General features: G+C 41.5%; 1 protein-coding gene across 3 annotated transcripts in view; it reads right to left on the bottom strand.

Moving 5' to 3' along the window:
• Positions 1-546: 546 nt before the first annotated feature.
• The window catches only part of LRRK2 (leucine rich repeat kinase 2), a 142,896-nt gene continuing 117,522 nt past the window's right edge, over positions 547-25,920 (bottom strand). For 2 of the 3 annotated variants that reach the window (XM_040412433.1, XM_040412449.1), the window contains 9 exons: positions 24,967-25,161; positions 23,707-23,900; positions 22,997-23,069; positions 20,623-20,807; positions 17,321-17,473; positions 14,037-14,242; positions 8,412-8,471; positions 2,839-2,969; positions 547-1,272 (listed from right to left, as the gene is read on the bottom strand). In XM_040412433.1, the coding sequence (XP_040268367.1) occupies positions 2,848-2,969; positions 8,412-8,471; positions 14,037-14,242; positions 17,321-17,473; positions 20,623-20,807; positions 22,997-23,069; positions 23,707-23,900; positions 24,967-25,161 (1,188 nt within the window). In that variant the 3' untranslated portion in view covers positions 547-1,272; positions 2,839-2,847. Of the gene's footprint in view, positions 1,273-2,838; positions 2,970-8,411; positions 8,472-8,509; positions 8,621-13,939; positions 14,243-17,320; positions 17,474-20,622; positions 20,808-22,996; positions 23,070-23,706; positions 23,901-24,966; positions 25,162-25,920 lie in introns of those variants that run through there. The other variant, XM_040412440.1, reaches the window with a different exon arrangement.

Raw genomic sequence — 25,920 nt, 5'->3', positions numbered from 1 at the left:
GACTGGAATCCAGGCTAGTAGCCAGTGCGAGAGAGAGCAGCCGTTTACAAAGCATGCTACCCCAGTCAGTTTCAGTTCGAAATACACTGGTAGAATAATTTTGGACCTGCATATCGTGTAAGGGATGAGCATGTATGAAATCAAACAGTACACATGCTTGAATGTTAAGACTGGTTTCAGTGTTCTTTTGACTGTTAGCTTTCCAACTATTATGAAACAAAAACTCCCAACATATTACTACAAGTGTTCGGAAGGGTAAACTAGGAAGTTACAGGTAGGACAAGCAATACTGTATATTGTCTGGTTGTAATAAGACTGTTCTTTCTGCTATCTGCAACTTTGGGGTGTTGCATCATATTCTGTGGTTGTTTACCGTACATGTTTGCTGAGCACAATAAATCTTCATCCTGCATTTTATACTTTTAAGGATGATCATCTCCATAAGAGGCCATTTTGTACAATTTTGGGAGGTCATGTCAAAGAGGTTTCACTGTATTTTGAAAATAAGCACAACAGTGTTCAAATTTTCTTTAACACATCCTTGGTTTAATTTTGCAGAACAGGAATGCTCCAACTCGATTCTTAGCTTAAAGTGAAGCAATGTTTGGCATTACTAGTATTTTTCATTATCTCAAACAACCCATTTAATCTGCGCTAATAATTGCTCCGAAATAGTTATGGATTTTTTAAATCCCCTTTTATAGGATGTCAGGAAAAAAGGGGTATATCAAAATCTACTTGGCTCTCCCCTTTAAGATCTACTAGGCAATTATGTCACAAATCTAAAAAAAAAATAAAACTGGAAGTATTAAAGAAGTATCAAAAAGTATTAAAGAAGTATAAACTTAGAGATCAAACAGGTAATTACATTTATTATACCGTAGTTTATTCCCAAATAAAATAAACTTTTGCACAAAGCAAAACATTTTTTTTTTCATACAGAAAATGCACTAAAACTGCATAAATAAATATAAAATAATATCTGCCAGCAAACATTTACTGTATGTACATATTATACATGCACAAAAGAAATGTAAAAATAAATCAATCTGGTGATGGATTACTTATGAATGGCCACTTAAGAATACAGGGTGATGGACAAACAGACTATTCTACATAGATTGTTCTTTTTTTTTCATTGTAGAACATGTTGTGAAATCAGAATTTCCATTTGCATCTTTATACCTCTCTGGGAACAGTGTTAGCATGTAGCCATGTCATGTGTCAAAGGCAAATTGCTGATAGGTGCATCAACGGTGAAACTTAATTCCACTGATAAATAGAAAACAATTAGTATTAGAATTAGTCTTTACAGCATACACATTAAAACACATTTCCTGGTTTCTAGTTTGTAAATTATCTTTATTAAAATGTATGTCTTCTTTACAAACCCTGGCTAAGGGTACTTTCACACTAGTGTTAGAAGAATCCGGCAGGCAGTTCTGTTGCCGGAAATGCCTGCCGGATCCGGAAATCCGTATGCAAACGGATATCTTTTTTTTCCGGATCCGTTAGACTTTTACATTGAACTATCGGATCCGTCTTTCCGGTATCATCCGGAATAACGAATCAGGTATTAAATTTTTTCAAAGCCAGAAAGAACTGCGCATGCACAGACCAGAAAACTGGATCTTGGTACCGGATCCGGCATTAATACATTTCAATGGAAAGTGCGATAGTGTTCTGGGATTTTGGTCGGAAAAAATACTGCAGCATGCTGCGGTATTTTGTCCGGTCAAATACCGTTCAAGGGACTGAACGGAAGACATTCTGATGCATACTAAACGGATTGCTTTCCATTCAGAATGCATTGGGACAAAACTGGTGTGTTTTTTTTCCAGTATTGAGACCCTTCACTGGGCTTCAATACTGGAAAAGAATAACGCTAGTGTGAAAGTACCCTTAGCCTGGCTACTCCAACAGTGCCAGATATATTGGATCAAGCGGCCACATGACAAGGTAGCAGTTTGAATAGGCACAGGCAGGGATTAATAATTTTTAAAAAATGTAATTTACACATTTTTTGAATGAGTAAACTGGTTGCATATGGCTAGTGAAAAATTAAATAACTTGCAATATTTTATAGAACAGGAGAAGCTGGGCAGAATCATATACAGTTTTCTGAGAAAATATTCAGTAAAACTTATATTTTATACATTTAAATCTCAGCTTTTTCTGACTTCAGTTGTAAATGGGGAGTTATTAGTTCATTATCTGTGTAAGACCTCTTGCACACGAACGTGTGCGGCCACGGAGCGCACACGTTCATGTGAAAGAGGCCTAAGTGTGTATACATAGACAGATATCAGTCACTGATAATTTTACATGGGGGAGATGTTATCAGTGATTGATAGCATTCTCTGTGTAAGTGTGTGTATACATAGATAGCTGTACACGGGGGAGATGTTATCAGTGATTGATAGCATTCTCTGTGTAAGTGTGTGTATACATAGATAGCTGTCAGTCAATGATAGCTGTACACGAGGGTGGTGTTATCAGTGATTGATAGCATTCTCTGTGTAAGTGTGTATACAGAGATAGCTGTCAGTGACTGATAGTTGTACATGGGGGTGATGTTATCAGTGATTGATAGCATTCTCTGTGTAATTGTGTATACAGAGATAGCTGTCAGTCACAGATAATTTTACACGGGAGAGGTGTTATCAATGATTGATAGCATTCTCTGTGTAATTGTGTATACATAGATAGCTGTCAGTCACTGATAGTTGTACATGGGGGAGGTGTTCATCACATCATTCTGCTCAGCTTCTCCTGCATTACAACAATTAAACTGCATTTTGTGGTGACAGATTCTCTTTAAATATTCTCATGACTTACCACTGGTTTTCAGTCTAGTGATAATCCTCTTGCTTTCTCTGCCAGCTCCTGTCTTATTTCATTGTGTTTTTTAAGGTTTTGGACCTCATGTGGAAGATTCATATCCCACACAGAGAGAAATGATTGTATGTCTACAATACAGTAAAACATGTTAAATTCTAGAATTGTATTTAAAAAAGCAACGTAAAAGCACTTACTTTACGTAAAATAAAGAGAATAAGAAGGAGAGCAGAACAATATTCAATTTACAGTCTGTATAAGAATATATCATACATAAAGATAATGCCAATATCAATGAATGAATTAAGGGTACCTTCACATGATTCAGATTTTGTGCAAAAGATTTCTGCAACTGAAAATCAGTTTCAAATGAATAGAACTGATTTTCAGTCCATTCTGCAGTGTGTGAAAACAGCCTAAATAGCCACAATCTGTTCCTAGAAAAAAAATTGGGAAAAATTTCCAGAAAACTTAATTGACACAAAAGGATCCTAAGGGCCCTTGCAACCGACCGTATGCCCTCCGAGACATACGGTCCGTGAGCAGGCCATATGTCCTGGAGTGGCCATATGTCCTGGAGTGCACGGGAGCACACAGCATCATAGATTACAATGATGCTGTGCACATCCGGCTGCCCACGGGACTATTGTCCCGCACTCATAAAATCATACGAGTGCGGGACAATAGCCCAGCGGGTGGACCGACGTGCACAGCATCATTGTAATCTGTGATGCTGTGTACTCCCGTGCGCACGATCAATGCCGCTCCGGGACATATGGCCCGCTCATGGACTGTATGTCTCGGAGGGCATATGGTCGTGTGCAAGGGCCCTAAGACTCGGATTTGCTTGAGCTTAACCAGTTTCCGATCGCCCATAGACTATAAATGTCCTGGGGTTTGGAATATTTTTCTAAATGGACACTTAGAACGTCCATTCAGAGATGGCAGCTGCACGCTAATCGTGCAGCTGCTGAGCAGGGGGCCCGCTGTCAGTGACAGCAGGGCACCCCATAGAGAAGGCAGGGACCGTTCCTCAGTGTTCCAGTCTTCTGTATTGCTGTTTACACAGCACTGAAGGCACTCTGTGTATACAGCTAAGGAAGCAATATGCAGCTTTCTGTTCTGGCCTGGCGGTCATGTGATTGCCGGGTCGAGAGACTGCAGGAGCGGTCAGGTCTTCCTGAGCCTGCAATCAACCCTGCAGCGAGGCTGTACAGCGTTTTATACCGCTGTACAGTCTCTCTGGGGGTTGGATTCTACTATGTCAACCTCAGTTAAAGGAGAAATGAGTGTAAAAAAAAAAAATGTGATGTTAAATGTCCCTCAGAGGTCTTGTATGACCTTATGGGGGACACAAAGTGTAAAATAAAAAATAAAACAGTGTTTTATAAAAATAAAAAAAACAATAGTTTCAGATGTTAAAAGGTGCTTCAGTAATTTAAAAATGGTTAAAAATAGAAAAAAAATAATATTTGACATATTTGGTATTGCCGTGTCCATAATTACTAGCTCTATACAAATATCATATGATCTACCTTACCACATCAGGAAAACACTGTAAAAAAATAAATGAATAAAAATGAAGCAAAAACAGCTATTTTTTGTCACCTCACCTCCCAAAACACATGATATTAAGCAATCAAAGTCGTATGTACCCCAAAATATTACCAATAAAAATGTCACCTCATCCCACAAAAAAAAAACAAGCCCTCACACAAGACCATAGTAAAAAAATAAATAAAAATATGGCACTAAGAAAATGGCAACACAAATACATGATTTTTTTTTCAAAAATCCTCTTATTGTGTAAAACTTAAAAAAAATAAATAAATATATATATATATATATATATATATACACATGATTTGTAAAAAAAAATGGTAGCAAATTGTGGGGTGATATTCTCTTGTTTTCCCTTCTAAAAAGAAAAGTTTGGGCCTAAAACACAATTTTCTTGTAAAAAAGAAATGTAATTTTTCATTTTCACAATTGTTTATAAATTCTATGAAAGGCCTGTTGGGTCAAAGTGCTCACTACACCCCTTAAAAATTCTTTGGGTGGTGTCGTTTCCAAAATGTGGTCACTTTTTGGTGGTTTCCACTGTAGGGGTACCTCAGGATCTCTTCAAAGACGACATTTGAAAGACCATTCCAGCAAAATCTGCCCTCCAAAAACCATATGTTGCTCCTTTCCTCCTTTCCCTGCTTTGCGCCCATACAGCAGTTTACAACCACATATAGGGTGTTTATGTAAACTGCAGAATCAGGGTAATAAACACTTATTTGTTTTGCTGTTAACGCTTGATGTGTTACAGGGGAAAAAATAGGTTAAAATGGAAAATCTGCAAAAACTGTGAAATTTTGAAATTTCACCTCCATTTTGCTTTAATTTTCTTTCTAAAATCAGTTTTGAATAACTTGAGGGGTGTAGTTTCTAAAATGGGGTCATTTATGGCTGGTTTCTATTGTGTAAGCTCCTTAAAGTGACTTCAGAGCTAAATTTGTCCTTAAAAAAACAAAATTTTGATTTTGAAAAATTTCCTGAAAATTTTTAAAATTGGTTCTACAATTCTAAACTTCTAACATTGTAAAAAAAATAAAATAACATTACCAAAATGATGCCAAGATCAAAATCCTTGTGACAAACAAACGTGGAAAAAGAACACACAGTGAACAAAAAAAAGTTAAATAAATAGTGAATGTGTGCTTCAGCTGAGCCGGAATAATACAATTTCCTACTCCTTACGCCTGGCCTGACGGACGGGCAAAGAATAGAGGTGTGTGCGCGCTCAAAATGTGAGAAAGTGAAGTGCGTGCAAATGTGCCATCACTCAGTGGGCTCCCACCCCCAGTGAGTTCAGGCACCCCAGGGTCACCACTCCTGGGGCACTTCTGCACCTTGGGCTTTTTTTTTTTTTTTAAACTCGTTTTATTAAAGGGAATGACACAAGTATGGCATACATGTAGCAATGTGATGGCCCACGCAGGGGCGCCTCAGGAATACCAAGAAAACAGTGATACATAAAGACATTGACATTTATCAGGACTTGACCCTAACAGCATACAAAATTCACAGAATAGACAAATCACTCACATAAATGCTCCAACATTAACATCAGTGATAACAGTGCTATAAAATATCTGAATATTAGTTCAAAGATCAATGTGACCCGTCAGCCGTCGAGTGCAGACGCGGTGAGTGTAAGGTGAGAGGAGAGGCACACCAGTCGCCCCAGACTTTATCAAATTTTTGTGGACACCCTCTATGCTTATACACGATGTTCTCCATGGAGACTGCGTGGTTCACAAGAGTGAGCCATTGTCCCTTCGAGGGGGGGGAATCTCCCATCCATCTTATGGCACTTGCCTTTCTAGCTAGAAATAGTGTTTCCGCTAAGAAGACTCTGTGGTGATGTGACCATGACTCTTCATCAATGACTCCCAGAATGCACATCTTGGGGCATAACGGCAATGTCACAGGAACCATAGTTGCGAGGACCTCCAAAACTGAAATCCAGAACTGTCGAATGAACTCACAATCCCACATCATATGCCAAAAATTGGCTCCAACGGCATCGCATCTATGGCACCTGGAGTGGCTAATCCTGCCCATCTTTTGAAGTCTGGTGGGCGTAAGGTAACTACAATGAAGGATAAAAAGCTGGATCATCCTATTATTTATAGAGGGTGATACCTTAGTCGGAGCCATTAATGCCTCCTCCCAATCCTCAGAAGACAAAGATGGTATCAGCATCTTCCATCTGCCCTCAACGGCCAACGGGGCCACCAGCAGGCGGCAGCCCAACAAGTGTGTATATAGCGCTGAGACTATGCCTCTCGTGCCTTGTGATTTTAAAACCTCTATAATAGGGTATTTAGAAATACTCCTGTTATCACCTCTGAATTGGGCCTGTAGTGCATGTCTCAATTGGAGGTACCTGAAGAAAAGAGTACGGGGCACCTGAAACTTATCCTGAATCTGGGAGAATGATCTAAGCTGCCCGCTCTCATATAGATCGTCCAAAGTGAGTATGCCATGTCTCTTCCAATCAGATACACCTTCCAGCTTTACCAGATGTGGGAACATACAGTTATCCCATACGGGGACTTCACTTGGCAAATACTTGTAGGAATTTAACTTAGATGCCTGCCATATCTGATGGGCTAGCTTATGTACTGGAAGAAGACCCTTTTGAATATGGCGAGATCCCTCCAGAACGGGCCACAGCGTGGGAACTTGCAAATATTCTTGCAGATAGCATTCTGCGTTTGGGCTTGGGGCATCGGTGACCCAATATCTCAGAAATCTAAGTTGACTCGCTATATAATAAAGAAAGAAGTCTGGAAGGGAAGCTCCTCCCTGTAGCCTCGGCCTCTGTAAAACTGACAGTGAGAGTTTCCTCCTAGATTTACCCCATACAAAGGAGGCTATAATTGCATGTATACGTTTAAAAAATCCCCTGGGAGCCGGCGTACAGGCGTTGGACAGCAAGTATAAACCCTTGGGCAAGAGTACCATCTTTACCAGATTCAATCTACCCATAACCGACAAAGGGAGCGTCTCCCATGTTTTAACCTTATCTTGGAATATGGTCTCTAAGGGTTCAACATTCAATACATAGGAGAGTTGGGGCTCTTTAGTGATTATTACCCCTAAGTATTTAAACCTATCAACTACAGGCAGGTTGTTTCGGCAACTGGGCCAGTCATGGTTCCAGAGTGGCATGATGGCAGACTTGCCCCAGTTTATGTGCAGCCCGGAGTATTGCCCAAAGCGCTCTATGATTTCAATAGCTCTTAGTAGAGATACTTCCGGTTCCGACATAAAGAGGATCAAGTCGTCTGCATACAGTCCAATATTGTCTTCCCTGTCTTCCTCGCAGACACCTGTATAAACCTGGTCCTGTCTAAATCTAATGGCTAGATGCTCTATGGCAATTGGCACCTTGGGCTTTTAAACATCTCAGCCCCTGGCTCAGATCCAGCAAAGCCCTTGGTCACCTAGCATAGGGCACTAATGGCCCAAGCCGTACACCCTAGCAATGCTGTGCGGTTCTCTGCTCTACATCCCAGCAGGGCTCTGTCCACCAGGAATCTAAGAACAGATACTACACTTGTCTCAGCAACTGCTAACATTGATGTAGACAGGCTGCAAGGGCAAACTGTCTGAGCACATGCACAATAGAAGGGACCAGCCCTGTCAGTGCCGCCCATGACCTGCCTTACATACTCCCATGCGAATCACATGGGTGGCAATGCGAGGAGGAGGCTGAGCGGAGTAGAAGGAACTTAAAAGAGGGAATAGATGTGAAATCACTGGAATTGTTGAAGCAGGAATATGGATGGGGTCATATGTCACAACTACAGATCTTCAAATAGAAGCAACATTGGTAATGAAAGCATATTACAAAGTTACATATTAAAAGAACATTATAATATAAGGGCTCCATAATGCTTGACAACCTCTTTAGAGGTAGTCCCAATAAAATGAATTCTGAATGTTTAGTTATAAAAAATAAAAAAAAAAGAGAAAAATGTTTCAGAAACATAGATATTGATATTCACTGAACTTACCTTTCTGTGGTGTGCAACGGCATCCTAACACAAGCACAACATTCTTTACACTTCCTTTTTCTAGAAGGAAATAAAGACATAAAAATGTTAAAAGACAGCCTCACAATGGCACGTTCCATTCCATAGCAATTTACACAGCTAGGACACCACAATGCAAATCTGGGTTACTTTAGATAAATTTGTAATGTCCACAGTGCAGCTTGAAATTACTATATTGTCACAGCCAGACAGCTGAGAAGCGCTCACAGGAGCTTCTCAGATCCTCCTCCTTGAATTTCTTTGTTTTGGTTTAGTTTCTCATCTCGTTAGTCTATCTCAGCTGTCATGCAGTCAGACTGATCGCTACCCTTTAAGTTCCTCCCCATAATGCAGTAGTGTGCGGCTGATACAACTTCCTGGAGTGTGTGTGCATGCTGTTCCCAGTTCCCAGTTCTCAGTCGTCTGCAGATAAGTGCTGTTTATGTATTTATGTTTTTGTCTTTTCTGGATCCAGGTGACCCTGACTCCCTCCGTGTCAGTGTAGGGAGCCGGTGGTCGTGTCCCTTCACTATTGTAGGGTCTTCAGGTAATAGATAGCCGAGGAACGTGGATATGCGGCCATCCACCTTTGGGGTGTTCGCATAGGCTGAGCAGTGAGGGAGAGCGGCAGCTCTATTGCAGGGGTCTCCCTTTGTTCCTTAGTTGTGGATCCAGAGAGACATTGTTTATATGGTATTGTCTTGTTTCCTGTACACCATCCGTGACATTATCAGCCGCCAAAACCGTCTCAAGCATGGATCCGGTTTCACTTTTGGCTGAACGCCTCCAGGGTCTTTTATTGGAGGTAGCTGATCTCCGTAGGATTTTTTCTCAGTTTCAAGTGACCGGTTCAGCTTGCGTTCATGGAGTTTGTGCTGAGCCCAAGATCTCGCTCCCGGATACGTTCTCTGGGGGTAGTGAGAATTTTGTGCGTTTTAAAAAGAGGCTTGCAAACTCCATTTTCGCCTTCTTCCCCATTCTTCTGGTGATGAAGAACGGAGGGTGGGGATCATTGTATCGCTGCTCAGGGGTAACGCTCAGTCTTGGGCCTTTTCGCTACCGGAGGGGGCACGGCCCCTCCGCTCAGTGGATGAATTCTTTTTAGCCCTGGGTCAGATATATGATGATCTGGATCGTATTGCTCTGGCTGAGTCTAGACTACGTCTGTTATGCCAGGGTAAACAATCCGCAGAGATATACTGCTCCGAATTTTGGAGATGGGCAGCTGATACTGGTTGGAATGATGCTGCACTCCGAAGTCAATTTTGCCATGGTCTTTCAGAGGGATTGAAAGATGCATTTTCCTTTCATGAGAGGCCTATCTCCTTGGACTCTGCTATGTCTCAGGCCGTTCGTATTGACAGGCATCTTAGAGAGAGACGAGAGATCTCTCCTTCCTGTCCTACTCAGTCTCGGAACAGTGCAGCGGTCTCATTCTGTGCGCAGGAGTCTCAGTCGCTGTCAGCCCCTTCTGAGCAGGAGCCCATGCAGCTGGGGTTGATTGCCTCTGACAATAGAAGATTCAGCCCGCATGGGAGGGTTTGTTTTTGTTGTGGAGGTATAAATCATTTGGCAAATGTTTGTCCCTCAAGGAGATTCAGGCAGTCTTCTGGGAGTAATAAAGAGACAAAAAGGAAAAAATCTTTTAAAAATGTTCCGTCTGTTACTATTGGCAGGGTTGAGGCGGAAATTGAAAGTTTTCCGTTTGCTTGTAGTTCCCGTTTTGTCCTGCCTGCTAGGGTGGCGCTAGAGAGCAAGAGCATTTTTTTGTGAGATTTTTGTGGATAGTGGAGCAGCTGTCAACCTCATTGATAATCAATTTGCAATAACTCATGGTTTCCAGGTATGCACTTTGGGAAGGGATATTCCTGTTTTTGCTATTGATTCAGCTCCACTTTCTCAGAAATCATTAAAGGGCATAGTTCACAATATCCGTTTAATTGTGAGTGATGCTCATGTTGAGGATGTGTCATGTTTCGTCCTTAGCGGTTTGCCTACTCCTCTAGTGTTGGGGCTACCCTGGCTCACTAAACATAACCCCACCATTGATTGGCAAGCGAGGCAAATAAATGGTTGGAGTGACTTTTGCAGAGAGAATTGCCTCATAACATCTGTTTCTGAGGTTTCTTCTAAGACTATACCACCTTTCCTCTCTGAATTTTTGGATGTCTTCTCTGAGAGTGGAGTTCAGGGTTTGCCTCCGCACAGGGAGTATGATTGCCTTATTAATCTCATCCCAGGCGCCAAGCTGCCTAAATCTCGTTTATACAATCTCTCCCAACCTGAGAGGGTCGCTATGCGGGCTTATATCTCTGAGAGTTTGAGAAAAGGACACATACGACCCTCGAAGTCACCTGTTGCCGCTGGTTTTTTCTTTGTTAAGAAAAAAGATGGTTCTTTAAGACCTTGTCTGGATTTCAGGGAGCTGAACAGTATCACTATTCGTGATCCTTATCCGCTTCCTCTGATCCCGGACCTGTTTAACCAGGTTGTTGGGGCTAAAGTATTTTCCAAATTAGACCTAAGAGGGGCATACAACCTGGTTAGGGTCAGAGAAGGAGACGAATGGAAGACGGCTTTCAATACCCCTGAGGGCCATTTTGAGAATTTGGTTATGCCTTTTGGTTTGATGAATGCCCCAGCCGTTTTTCAGCATTTCGTCAACAGCATTTTTTATCATTTAATGGGAAAATTTGTATTAGTGTATTTGGATGACATTTTGATTTTTTCTCCTGATTTCAAGACTCATAAGGAACACTTACGTCAGGTCTTGCTCATTCTGCGGGAGAATAAATTATATGCGAAACTGGAAAAATGTGTGTTTGCGGTTCCAGAAATCCAATTTCTGGGGTTTCTTGTCTCCGCTTCTGGTTTTCGCATGGACCCCGAGAAGGTCCGCGCTGTGCTTGAGTGGGAGCTTCCTGAGAACCAGAAGGCGCTGATGCGTTTTTTGGGCTTTGCCAATTATTACAGGAAATTTATTTTGAATTATTCCTCTGTTGTTAAACCACTCACTGATATGACCAGAAAGGGGGTAGATTTTTCTTCCTGGTCGGTAGAGGCGCGTAAGGCCTTTTCTAATATCAAGGAGAGTTTTGCTTCCGCTCCCATCCTAGTACAACCTGATATTTCGTTACCCTTCATAGTTGAGGTTGATGCTTCTGAGGTAGGGGTGGGTGCGGTCTTGTCTCAGGGTTCCTCTCCTGCCAAATGCCAACCGTGTGCCTTTTTCTCAAAGAAACTCTCCTCCGCAGAGAGAAATTATGATGTGGGAGATAGGGAATTGTTGGCCATCAAGTTGGCTTTTGAGGAATGGCGCCATTGGCTCGAGGGAGCCAGACACCCTATTACCGTGTTTACTGACCATAAAAATCTGGCCTATTTGGAGTCAGCCAAGCATCTGAACCCGAGACAGGCCAGATGGTCTTTGTTCTTTTCAAGGTTTAATTTTGTTGTTACGTTTCGCCCTGGGGTTAAGAATGTGAAGGCAGATGCCCTGTCACGTTGTTTTCCAGGAGGTGGGAATTTTGAAGACCCGGGTCCTATTTTGGCTGAAGGTGTGGTGGTCTCTGCTCTTTTTCCTGAATTGGAGGCAGAGGTGCAGGCAGCCCAGTCAGAAGCTCCTGATCTTTGTCCTCCTGGGAGGTTGTTTGTGCCTCTCGCTTTGAGACACAAGATTTTTAAAGAACACCACGACACGGTCCTTGCTGGGCACCCGGGGGCAAGAGCCACACTGGATCTCATCGCTCGGAGATTCTGGTGGCCTGCGCTTCGTAAGTCGGTTGAGGGTTTTGTGGCAGCTTGCGAGACTTGCGCTCGTGCCAAGGTCCCTCATTCACGGCCATCAGGTCCTCTCCTTCCTTTGCCCATTCCTTCCCGTCCTTGGACACATCTGTCCATGGACTTCATAACGGACTTGCCTCGTTCCTCGGGGAAGTCTGTGATTCTGGTGGTGGTGGACCGTTTTAGCAAAATGGTGCATTTTATCCCTTTCCCTGGTTTGCCCAATGCTAAGACGCTGGCGCAGGCATTTATTGACCACATTGTCAAATTGCATGGGATTCCTTCAGACATAGTCTCTGATAGGGGCACGCAGTTTGTTTCCAGATTCTGGAAGGCTTTCTGTTCTCGCTTGGGGGTTCGGTTGTCATTCTCTTCTGCTTTCCATCCGCAGTCGAATGGCCAGACAGAGCGCGTCAATCAGAATCTGGAGACATATCTGCGCTGTTTTGTGGCGGAGAATCAGGAGGATTGGTGTTCTTTTTTGTCCCTTGCTGAGTTTGCTTTAAATAACCGTCGTCAGGAGTCCTCTGATAAGTCACCATTTTTTGGTGCATATGGGTTCCATCCGCAGTTTGGGACTTTCTCGGGAGAGGGCTCTTCTGGTTTGCCTGATGAGAACAGATTCTCCTCGTCTTTGTCATCTATTTGGCAAAAGATTCAGGATAATCTAAAGAGCATGAGTGAGAGATATAAGCGTGTGGCGGATAAGAGACGTGTGCCTGGTCCGGACCTGAATGTTGGTGATCTGGTGTGGTTGTCTACCAAGAATATCAAATTGAAGGTTCCCTCCTGGAAGTTGGGTCCTAGGTTTATTGGGCCTTACAAGATCCTGTCTGTCATCAATCCTGTTGCCTACCGTCTTGATCTTCCTCAGACTTGGAAGATCCATAATGTTTTTCATAAGTCCTTATTGAAACCTTATGTTCAACCTATTGTACCCTCGCCTTTGCCTCCTCCTCCGATTATGGTTGATGGAAATCTTGAATTTCAGGTCTCTAGGATTGTGGATTCTCGTCTTGTCCGCGGTTCCCTCCAGTACCTCGTTCATTGGGAGGGTTATGGTCCTGAGGAGAGGATGTGGGTCCCAGTGACGGACATTAAGGCCTCTCGTCTCATCAGGGCTTTCCATAGGTCCCATCCTGAGAAGGTGGGCCCTGAGTGTCCGGAGTCCACTCCTAGAGGGAGGGGTACTGTCACAGCCAGACAGCTGAGAAGCGCTCACAGGAGCTTCTCAGATCCTCCTCCTTGAATTTCTTTGTTTTGGTTTAGTTTCTCACCTAGTTAGTCTATCTCAGCTGTCATGCAGTCAGACTGATCGCTACCCTTTAAGTTCCTCCCCATAATGCAGTAGTGTGCGGCTGATACAACTTCCTGGAGTGTGTGTGCATGCTGTTCCCAGTTCCCAGTTCTCAGTCCTCAGTCGTCTGCAGATAAGTGCTGTTTATGTATTTATGTTTTTGTCTTTTCTGGATCCAGGTGACCCTGACTCCCTCCGTGTCAGTGTAGGGAGCCGGTGGTCGTGTCCCTTCACTATTGTAGGGTCTTCAGGTAATAGATAGCCGAGGAACGTGGATATGCGGCCATCCACCTTTGGGGTGTTCGCATAGGCTGAGCAGTGAGGGAGAGCGGCAGCTCTATTGCAGGGGTCTCCCTTTGTTCCTTAGTTGTGGATCCAGAGAGACATTGTTTATATGGTATTGTCTTGTTTCCTGCACACCATCCGTGACATATATATTCCAATGATTACTTGTAGTTTTGGGGGAAAACATCATATACAGTGTACTAAAAACAGGATAACTATAATATTCATCAATTTACAGCTACCTAGTTGAGAAGGAACCATGCAGCGAATAGAGTCACAAAAACTGGAGATGATTCTGATTGGCCGTCGAGTCGATAAATCAATGAGCAGGATATGTCCTCCACCTGTTCCCACCCAAAGAGCAGTATTTTTCTGTAAAAACAAGGCTTTAACGCGGGCGGTATAAGCATCTTCTTTCTTTATTTTTCTCTGCTTCGCAATTTCTTCTCTAAAAATATAAAAACAGAAACATAATGGTAGCTAATAAAAGAGCATTCTAAAAGACTCTATCCAGAAATGTAAGATGCCTAAGCATAAGAAACGGTATAACAAAAAATAACAATCACCCATTAAATCTCCTGCAACTGCAGTGGTCCCTGCTGATCCTGCAGAGAGGACCTCATGTACATCATACACATGATGCTGCCGCCAATCACTGTCTATGCTGTCAGACGCCTTACATGCAAGCGTCACTGCTGAGGACAGTGATTGTCTGTGTGACGTAACTTTCTTAAGATTTGGAAGAAACCACTGGAGCGGCACTTGATTTGAAGTTTTTTTTTATGATATACCGTTTTCTCCCAAGAGTTTTAAAATCTTGGACAATACCTTTACTGCAAACTAGTTTCCACATGCCTTATGGTTATAACTCCAATATACTTATTCTGTATTAGCAGGTGTCCACTGTGTCCTTACTATTTGTCTACTATATTTTAACTGAGCCTATAGAAATTATCTTAATACGGACAATAGACTGCAGCTATTGTTCCATAAAAGTATATCACTAATAAGTACAGTGGTTCCTCAAGTTACAATATTAATTGGATTCCAGGACGACTATAATACAGTCCTGATCAAAAGTTTAAGACCACTTGAAAAATGGCAAAAAATCATATTTTACATTGGTGGATCTTAACAAGGTTCCAAGTAGAAATTCAACATGCAACAAGAAGAAATGGGAGTGAGACAAAACATTTTTTGAGCATTCAATTAATTGAAAATAACGAATAAACTGAAACAGGCTGTTTTTCAGCTGAAACAAATTTTAGGACCACATGCCTTTAAAAGGCCAAATCTGTGCAAAGATGTGGATTCATTGTCATTTTCTGTCAGGTAGTCACACGTTGTGATGGCAAAGGCAAAAAAACTCTCCCTTTTTGAACGTGGTCGGGTTGTTGAACTGCAGGAGGGTCTCTCACAGCGCGCCATCGCTGCTGAGGTGGGACGCAGTAAGACAGTCATTTGGAATTTCTTAAATGATCCTGAGAGTTATGGAACAAAAAGTCAAGTGGAAGACTCAAAAAAATTTCATCAGCACTGAGCCGGAGGATCCAATTGGCTGTCCGTCAAGACACTGGACGATCCTCAACCCAAATTAAAGCCCTTACTGGTGCTGACTGCAGCCCCATAACCATCAGACGGCATCTGAGACTGAAGGGCTTTAAAAACAAAAAACTTCTTCAAAGACCTCGTCTCCTTGAACGCCACAGAACTGCTCGTTTGGACTTTGCAAGAGAGCACCAAACATGGGACATTCAGAGGTGGAAGAAAGTTTTATTCTCTGATGAGAAAAAAATTTAACCTTGATGGTCCTGATGGTTTCCAACGTTACTGGCATGACAAGCAGATCCCACCTGAGATGTTTTCTACGCGCCACAGTGAAGGGGGCTGGGTCTGGGGTGCTTTTTCCTTCAGTGGAACAATGGAGCTTCAGGAAGTGCAGGGGCATCAAACGGCCGCTGGCTATGTCCAGATGTTGCAGAGAGCATTCCTCATGACTGAGGGCCCTCGTCTGTGTGGTAACGACTGCGTTTTTCAACAGGACAATGCTACATTACACAATGCCCGCAGGACAAGGGACTTCTTCCAGGAGAATAACATCACTCTTTTGGCCCATCCTGCGTGTTCCCCTGATCTAAATCCAGTTGAGAACCTTTGGGTATGGATGGCAAGGGAAGTTTACAAAAAAATGGACAACAGTTCCAGACAGTAGATGGCCTTCGTGCGGCCGTCTTCACCACTTGGAGAAATGTTCCAACTCACCTCATGGAAACGCTTGCATCAAGCATGCCGAAACGAATTTTTGAAGTGATAAACAATAATGGCGGAGCTACGCATTACTGAGTTCATGTTTGGAAGTTAGATTTCTGTTTTGGGGGGGGTTAGTTTTTTTTGGGGAGGTGTGGTCCTAAACTTTTGATCAGCTGAAAAACAGCCTGTTTCAGTTTATTCGTTGTTTTCATTAAATTGAATGCTCAAAAAATGTTTTGTCTCACTCCCATTTCTTCTTGTTGCATGTTGAAGCTCTACTTGGAACCTTGTTAAGATCCAGCCATGCTAAATATGATTTTTTGCCATTTTTCAAGTGGTCTTAAACTTTTGATCAGGACTATATGTTAAAACTATTGGAACTCCGGTTCCAAAGCCCCAAAATGCCATCCAATATAAAAGAAAATGAAGATTTAGGAAAAATAAGCAGATAACTTTCACACTAGCGTTTTTACTGGATCCGGTAGGGTTCAGCAAAAACGCTTCTGTGGCTGATAATACAACCATCTGCAAGCATTATGAACGGATCCGGTTGTATTATCTTTAACATACCCAAGACGGATCTGTCATGAACTCTATTGAAAGTCAATGGGGAACAGATCAGTTTTCTATTGTGTGTCATGACGGTTCCATCTTGCTCCGCATCCCAGGACGGAAAGCAAACCGCAGCAAGCTGCGGTTTGCTCTCCAGTATGAGAACGGAACGGAATACATTTTGGAGCATTCCGTTCTGTTCAGTTACGTTTTGTCCCTATTGACAATGAATGGGGACCAAACGGAAGCGTTTTTTTTCCGGTATTGAGACCGTATGACGGATCTCAATACTGGAAAATATTAACGCTAGTGTGAAAGTAGCCTAAGAGAGATAAAATAAGTCCTTACATATAACAGTCAGGAATAGCTGCTAACCAGCAATGAATACTGCTCTTTAACCAGAGGAGTGGCCTTGATTGGTTGGATCTGAGTCTGAGACATTGTATGTTGAGTCTAGTTTCAACTTATGATGGGTCAGAAAAGACCATTGTATGTTGATAATATTGTATCCTGAGGCCATTGTATCCTAAGGGACCACTGTATATTTATAAGACTAATGACCCTCACCACCAGAATACAACCTTCTTTTCCTAAATGACTCCGATCCTGCAACCTTACGGTGATATCCAAGTCTTTAAAACATACAACAGGATGTGTTGAAATTGACAATATCTTGTAATAAAACCAAACAAAGTCATAAAACAGAAAAAGCACATATAATTACTTCAAGAAACGGGCACAGTCAAGGGTTTCACATAATTTTTCGGTCTTTTTATCCCAAATCTCCACATATGGACTGTATTTCTTTGCCACATAGATGTACTTGTCAACCGCAACAGAAGTAATATTCGAATCACTCGCTGATCCATGTGAAAATCTAGAAATAAAACACTTTAGTCAATGAAGCACAAAACAAAACCTGAAGGATGGGAAAGGAATAATTTTCTTTGAAATGTGCACTCACATGCTCTACCTTTCTCCACAGAAAATCAGTCAAATCTCATATGCTACCTTATCTGAGGGCTCCATAGGATACAGGGACGGAGCTATTTAAGAAGCTCTCTTGCTGTGTGAGATTGTAGGACTGTATGAGTACAGGCTTTCTCTATGAGACTGGACAGGACTTGGGCAGCTTTCTAATGAAAATACTAAATCAAATCATAGAACACTATCCTCAACTTCAGCGTTCCCCCCTCTATAATATACTGCCTGTAGAACTGACAGAGGCATGCTTCAACATGTCATAATTTCTTGCCATATTCAACAATTTTTTTTGAGGTTATTGCAATAAAAGTACATTGCATATACAACGGTGTACATACAGGGAGTGCAGAATTATTAGGCAAGTTGTATTTTTGAGGATTAATTGTATTATTGAACAACAACCATGTTCTCAATGAACCCAAAAAACTCATTAATATCAAAGCTGAATATTTTTGGAAGTAGTTTTTAGTTTGTTTTTAGTTTTAGCTATTTTAGGGGGATATCTGTGTGTGCAGGTGACTATTACTGTGCATAATTATTAGGCAACTTAACAAAAAACAAATATATACCCATTTCAATTATTTCTTTTTACCAGTGAAACCAATATAACATCTCAACATTCACAAATATACATTTCTGACATTCAAAAACAAAACAAAAACAAAATCAGTGACCAATATAGCCACCTTTCTTTGCAAGGACACTCAAAAGCCTGCCATTCATGGATTCTGTCAGTGTTTTGATCTGTTCACCATCAACATTGCGTGCAGCAGCAACCACAGCCTCCTAGACACTGTTCAGAGAGGTGTACTGTTTTCCCTCCTTGTAAATCTCACATTTGATGATGGACCACAGGTTCTCAATGGGGTTCAGATCAGGTGAACAAGGAGGCCATGTCATTAGATTTTCTTCTTTTATACCCTTTCTTGCCAGCCACGCTGTGGAGTACTTGGACGCGTGTGATGGAGCATTGTCCTGCATGAAAATCATGTTTTTCTTGAAGGATGCAGACTTCTTCCTGTACCACTGCTTGAAGAAGGTGTCTTCCAGAAACTGGCAGTAGGACTGGGAGTTGAGCTTGACTCCATCCTCAACCCAAAAAGGCCCCACAAGCTCATCTTTGATGATACCAGCCCAAACCAGTACTCCACCTCCACCTTGCTGGCGTCTGAGTCGGACTGGAGCTCTCTGCCCTTTACCAATCCAGCCACGGGCCCATCCATCTGGCCCATCAAGACTCACTCTCATTTCATCAGTCCATAAAACCTTAGAAAAATCAGTCTTGAGATATTTCTTGGCCCAGTCTTGACATTTCAGCTTGTGTGTCTTGTTCAGTGGTGGTCGTCTTTCAGCCTTTCTTACCTTGGCCATGTCTCTGAGTATTGCACACCTTGTGCTTTTGGGCACTCCAGTGATGTTGCAGCTCTGAAATATGGCCAAACTGGTGGCAAGTGGCATCTTGGCAGCTGCACGCTTGACTTTTCTCAGTTCATGGGCAGTTATTTTGCGCCGTGGTATTTCCACACGCTTCTTGCGACCCTGTTGACTATTTTGAATGAAACGCTTGATTGTTCGATGATCACGCTTCAGAAGCTTTGCAATTTTAAGAGTGCTGCATCCCTCTGCAAGATATCTCACTATTTTTGACTTTTCTGAGCCTGTCAAGTCCTTCTTTTGACCCATTTTGCCAAAGGAAAGGAAGTTGCCTAATAATTATGCACACCTAATATAGGGTGTTGATGTCATTAGACCACACCCCTTCTCATTACAGAGATGCACTTCACCTAATATGCTTAATTGGTAGTAGGCTTTCGAGCCTATACAGCTTGGAGTAAGACAACATGCATAAAGAGGATGATGTGGTCAAAATACTCATTTGCCTAATAATTCTGCACGCAGTGTAGTGTTCACACGTGATAATGCATTTCTATGCTGTTATTTATTTATTTTTATTCAAGAGTGAAATAAACTAACAATCCGATGCTATATATGGATAATATTCAGCATTTTGTGCATTTTCCCCTAGAACAGCGTTCCCAACCAGGTTCCGCACACTAAAGCCTTATGCACACAGCCGTAGTTTTCAGTCCACATCCTCCCATCTCAGTCCCATCCTTCAATTGGGCTGCAAAAGATGCAGACAGCACCATTCTTCCCCCCCCCCCCCCCCCCCGTGCTGTCCATATGCGCAAGTCTATCCCCCATGCTGTCCATATGCGCAAGTCTGTCCCGTGGCTTGAAAATGTCCCTTTCTTGTCCATTTTGTGGACTAGAGTATGACTTTTCTCTAGACAGGGGGAAAAAAGGCAGCATGCTCACAGCTGGGATCCATGTTTTATGGACCCGTGATTTACAGACCTAAGTCTACGGTCTGTTGGGTTTGTTTGTGCAATTCAGTGCAAAATTATCCTGCAGTCTGTCAGACCTTAGGTCAATAGGCTGACTAAATAAGCCAGAAACAGGCATATGTTTCACACTTAACTACGTTCTGGTAAATTCAGCAAAAAAAGCTAGCACTGATTCACAGCAAACAGGGAGTGTTTTTTAAGTATAAGGTTTTTAAAGGGATTCTGTCACCTCGTTTTCGGTTATAGAGATATGGACATGCACGGCTAGATCGCTGCTAGCATGTCCGCCATATACCTGTCCTACAGCCCCTTGGGCACCTTACAAGACTCATTTACATATCTCTAAAATTATTTTTTAAACTAAATAAAAGGACACAGCCCTATAGGACAGGTATATGGCGGACATGCTAGCGGCGATCTAGCCGTGCATGTCCGCAGCTCTATAACCAAAAATGAGGTGACAGAATCCCTTTAATACAGGCGTTTTCTTGCTACCACAGTCAACAATAGGGCACTGCCTACAAGAAACCTGCTCCTCCTCAAGCAGTTTGGGACAGGCGACAGAAAATAGATGAAAATCTGAATCAATCTAAAACAGGGGAGAGACCAGGAAATGGGCGTTTCACCTTTCTAAATAAGCATATGGTTCATTCCTGGCATGAAACAAAAAAATGTAAACACAGTTTATACTCACGGCATAGCATTTTTTGTTTCAATTGTCTTCTGAACTGCAAAATCATTGGAAAGGGATAAGATCTGTGTTCCACAAACTCCCCAGACAGCTGTCTTCTCAGAGGAATATGTTGATTCACACAAGCACATTACTGGCGTGCTGATATCTCCCACTCTAAGCATCTTCATAGGAGAACCATTAGTGCACTAGAATGGAAAAAAAATTATAATTCTAACACGATATACAGTATATAACATGCTATAAACAATGGCCAACAAAAGGAACAGGTCATTAAGAATTACATATACCTAATAACACTATATTACAAGTTAAAAAAACACAGAAGAGAGAGACATTGAAAAACTTTATTTGCATAAAGTCCTGTTTTGAGCATGCCATATAGTGCACTGTATATAGTCTTAAATATCCCTAAACCAAACAAAAAACTAACGACTGCCTATACATTTTGAGACGGGATAGTTTGCTACAGAAATTGTGGATAGGGGTAAAAAAAAAAGGAATGGGGCACCAATACTTGGGCAATTATGACAGCCCACAGCTGAAATACCGTAGATTTTAGTTTGTCAAGAACATTGTGCCTCCTAATATATTGGCCGCATGTTACTCTAATGGACTTTGACTAAGACTGATGAAACGTCAGTCTTAAGGCTCATGCCCACCAACGTATTTTCTTTCCGTGTCGGTTTCCTTTTTTTTTTTGGTTCATTAATTTCAATGGGTCCGTTCCACAAAAAAATAGAACATGTCATATTATTGTCCACATTACGGACAAGGATAGGACTTTTCTATTAGGAACCAGCTGTTCCTTCTGGCAAAATAAGGAATGCACATGGACATCATCTGTACTTTTTGCGGATCCGTGTTTTGCAGACTGCAGTCATGTGCACGAGCCCTTAGTTAATCTGCTCCAAAAGGTTCATATCCAGTCTACCAGTTTCTATGTTCCACGAGGCTGCTCATAACAGCAGCTCAGGCAAGATAGTTACCCCAAAACAGGATAAAAAATTATATAAACTTGTATTGACACATTCCCAGTGATAAACCTAGTAAAATATTGCTGACTATACAAATGAGGGCATGTGAAACAAAATAATCTGCATATATATATATCAAAGACTTAAGGAGCTAGTCAGAGATAATTAAAAATCTTGGACCAACCCTACAACTGCTTAACATAAAAACCATGATAATACTCCTATGGTACTATTTCTCCAGCATTCCTCTGGTACTCCCGCCGCTGTTTGCAAACAGCAATGGTGATGTGCCTGATGTGGCATGAGACCGCTGAAGCCGATCACTGTCCTCAGCGGGCTGCAGCCAAAGACAGTGAATGCATATAGCTAACGCTGACAACGTAATAGTGCAGTACACTGATAGTGATAATTAACTAGGGTTGAGCGGATCGGGTTCGGATTGCTGTATCCGAACCCGATTCTTTTAAAAACTTCATTAGGGATATGGGCTCTGTCCTACTGTCAAATTTATGGCCTCTGCGGAGGTCTTTCCCAAGTTTCAGCAAATATTGCGAGACTTACTTTGTCTCGCCTCTATCACGTGTCAGTTCATCTTGGCTACTTTCACACTAGCGTTCAGAGCGGGTCCGTCTGATGTTTCATCAGACGGATCCGCTCCTATAATGCAGACGTTTGTATCCGTTCAGAACGGATCCGTCTGCATTAAAACTTAGAAAAATTGTGTGAAAGTAGCCTGAACGGATCCGTCCAGACTTTACATTGAAAGTCAATGGGGGCGGATCCGTTTGAAGATTGAGCCATATAGTGTCAAATTCAAACGGATCCATCCCCATTGACTTACATTGTAAGTCTGGACGGATCCGCTTGCCTCCGCACGGCCAGGCGGACACCCGAACGCTGCAAGCAGCTTGCTGAGCGGAGCGGAGGCTGAACGCCGCCAGACTGATGCATTCTGAGCGGATCCGCGTCCACTCAGAATGCATTAGGGCTGGACGGATGCGTTCGGGGCCGCTTGTGAGCCCCTTCAAACGGAGCTCACGACCGGACACCCGAACGCAGGTGTGAAAGTAGCCTTATTCGCATAAATTACTGTATCAAAATGCTAAGCCGAACTAGGCTTTGTGTCTTATTAACAAAGCAGAGTTCAGCTTCGTATTTTGATACAGTAATTTCTGCCAATAAACACGTGATAGAGCCTAAATGACGTAAGTCTTTATATTTGTAGAAACTCCGCAGAGGCCATACATGTAATAGTAGGATGGAGCCTGTATTCTTAATGTCATTTTTAAAAGAACAGCGTTTGGATACAGCAATTCGAACCCAATTCGCTCAACCCTAATCACCACCATAAAAAGGGCATATTGGCAGTCAATAGTTGACCCTAAACCTTAATTACTAACCTTTATTGTAGCAGCTTCAAAAATTGCAATGTGTCCATTGGCCGTACCAACCAGGAGAAAATATTTCTTCTGACTAAAATATATATGTAATTAAGAAATGTCACATAAATAACTTAATGCTCTATACATTTATTTTTATCAGACGACTCCTTTAATTTGAGAAAAAAAACAATTTTTTTTTCAAAGAATCTCAGATGTTGCTTATAATTAAATTACTCATATTTCCCTAATAAGGTATTACAAATGTTATTAACATAATTATCCCTACGCATTTTATTTGATTTATTTACAAAAAGTTGAAATTACAGTTCTACTTTAAGCTGGCCATACACATTAGATTTATATTGTCTGAACCTGCCGAATTGAGGGGAATTCAGAGGAAAAATCAAGCAGTTGGATTTGAAAGGGCCTGAACTGTTTGTTCTCAAGGGAAATAAGCCGCCATCAGATGTGTCCACTTGTGGCTTTCTGCCCTCTGAGAACAAATGCATTATTAGCTGAGCCAAGCATGCTTGTGTATGGAGGGGTGAACAGGGATCGCTGTTGGCGTGCCTTAGTATGTTCGCATGCAGCAGTTACAGGATTATCTTGTTTTGCACACTGTTGGTTTATTTTCTTGGAGGCTTATAATTCTGTCCTTGCCGGCAATCAGCTCTTCGTGTATCTAACTCGGACAAAGCTGATAATGATAGTGATTTTGTAAAACATACCTCTGCTGTATTTGACAAGAAAACAAGAAGCACGTAACAGAGTCAGGCATTTTCTGAAGGAAATGTTTTTTCTTTAGATCCTCTGCCTGTGCAGCCAGAATGTCACCAGATTGGCTCCCTGCCAAGATCCAATGTTCCCTTTCTTCAGGTAAAGTCACAAATGCAAGACAAAGGATTCTACTTTCACAAAAGTCCTAAAATATGGTGGAATAAGTGTAGATGTATCAAATATAAATGTTATAAAATCACACTGATCTATAAAAAAAATCTTGTAATCCACATTTCTTTAGAGCTTTAGTCTTTAGTGCGGTGTTTGAGGTAGCACATGTATTAGAAAAAACAGACATTTTGGCATGTTCCTCAAAACATTCAGCTTAGGTTCTAACCTCAGTATACTAGCTACCAGAGCAAACGGCTTGGGAAAACCATGTCCTTTTACAAGACAGTAACCAGCCTCCCAGAGAACACCCTTTGCAGAATGGCAGATACCCACAAACATAATTTCACATGCTGCAGATTTTAAATCTGCTCTGCATGTTAAGTTACATGCGGATTTCACTGCAGACACCTCCATGGATTTCACTTACCCATTTATCTGCTACTGTAAAGGAGCTGGATTTTCTGCATGCAATTCCGCTACAGAAAATGTGCAGTATTTATGCTACTTGTGGCTGTGCACATATATTATCTTTTTTTTTTTTTATGTATTGTGACATAGCAAGGGGTTGTGTCTGGGAAGGCAGGTATTTTCCTCCCAACATGGGCGGCTGGGCTGATTTCCAGCCAGGTGAGATCAAATACCGGATCGGAGTTTAAGTGACGGTCCGGGTTTTGGAAGCACCTGGCTGTCCTTTAATAGGCAGCTGGGCCCAGCAGCTGAGTCTCTGTCTTGGGATCTGAAGCATGGTGCTGTGCTGGAAGGTTGAGAGCCGCATGAGGGCTGTATGCTGGGAAACAGGCCCCCTAAAGCCTGCTGTGTACTGCCGAGGATAAAACGGTTAGCAAGGCGACATGTTTGTTCTATGGACTTTTCATTGTGTGAAGTAACACCAAGACTGTAATGAGTTGTTTTTCTTTTGCCTTTTGTATGAATAAACACTGACATTTTGATTTACAAACAGTTTTTTGCCTCTGTACTGCGTCCGCTTACCCTGCCTACCAGAGCGAATCCTCACAATATATATGCATATGGCTAAGACACAGTAAACGGGAACGACTTTAAAAATGTACAGGTGGTATCCAAAAAACTGACTAAATTACCTCACAAGTATGTCCACCTTTTATTAAGTTTAAACAAGAAATCTGCCCTTTGTCACTACTGCCACTTCCAACCATAACAGTGGGCACTTTGAATCGTGGACTGGTGGCCACCATGCACTCGGCCGTTAGAGGGCTTGGTATTACAAGATTCCTCATTAAACAGAGGAGTTCTGCAGAGTTCAGGATTTCATAAACCTATAAAGAATCAAACAGAGCAGCCTTAATGGGGCATTTTAAAAATAACATTTCATAGAAAAATAAATATTTATTTGACATAAAAAAAAATTGAAAGACATTAATTTCTCACAATAGTGAATGGACAGTTTATAAATTTAAAGGGAATACGTCAACAGAAAATGACCTATTGTTTAAACCACGTTTTTGCACTAAACATATTTTTAAAGAATTTTTGGTGAGTTTTTTATTTTTTTTATTTTACATCTCAATACCTATATTTGAAAATGTATACAATCCTGTAATGTTCACACAGGCTGTAAGGCCTAATAATAGGTCATGGTTTCCTGTTCTGTACAAGTTAATTTTCAGTAGCTATTATCATTATCAGAATTACAATGACAATTAACACTTCTATATAGATAACACAGCATCTACAATTTACAATAGTTGATACCACAGCTTATCAGTTCCCTCCTGACCTCTGCACAGGTGCCTAGAAAACTCTTCCATATAAGTCAATGGGGTCAGCTCATGTACATTGTGTCTATGGCACACGTCACTGTTCTCAAAAGACAGAAAGTCTTAACATATTTTATACCTAGTGGCCAGTGGGAAAATTGCAGAATTATATTTAAAAAAAAAAAAAAAAAATAATAATAATAATAATAATATTATATATATATATATATATATATATATATATATATATATATATATATATAGTGACCTGAAAAATAAAAAATAAATACCAAAAATTTTAAAAAATATGTCTGACAT

This window comes from Bufo bufo, chromosome 1, assembly GCF_905171765.1.
Source record: "Bufo bufo chromosome 1, aBufBuf1.1, whole genome shotgun sequence".
Lineage (NCBI taxonomy): Eukaryota > Metazoa > Chordata > Amphibia > Anura > Bufonidae > Bufo > Bufo bufo.
This window is presented reverse-complemented; position numbering and strand designations above follow the sequence as displayed.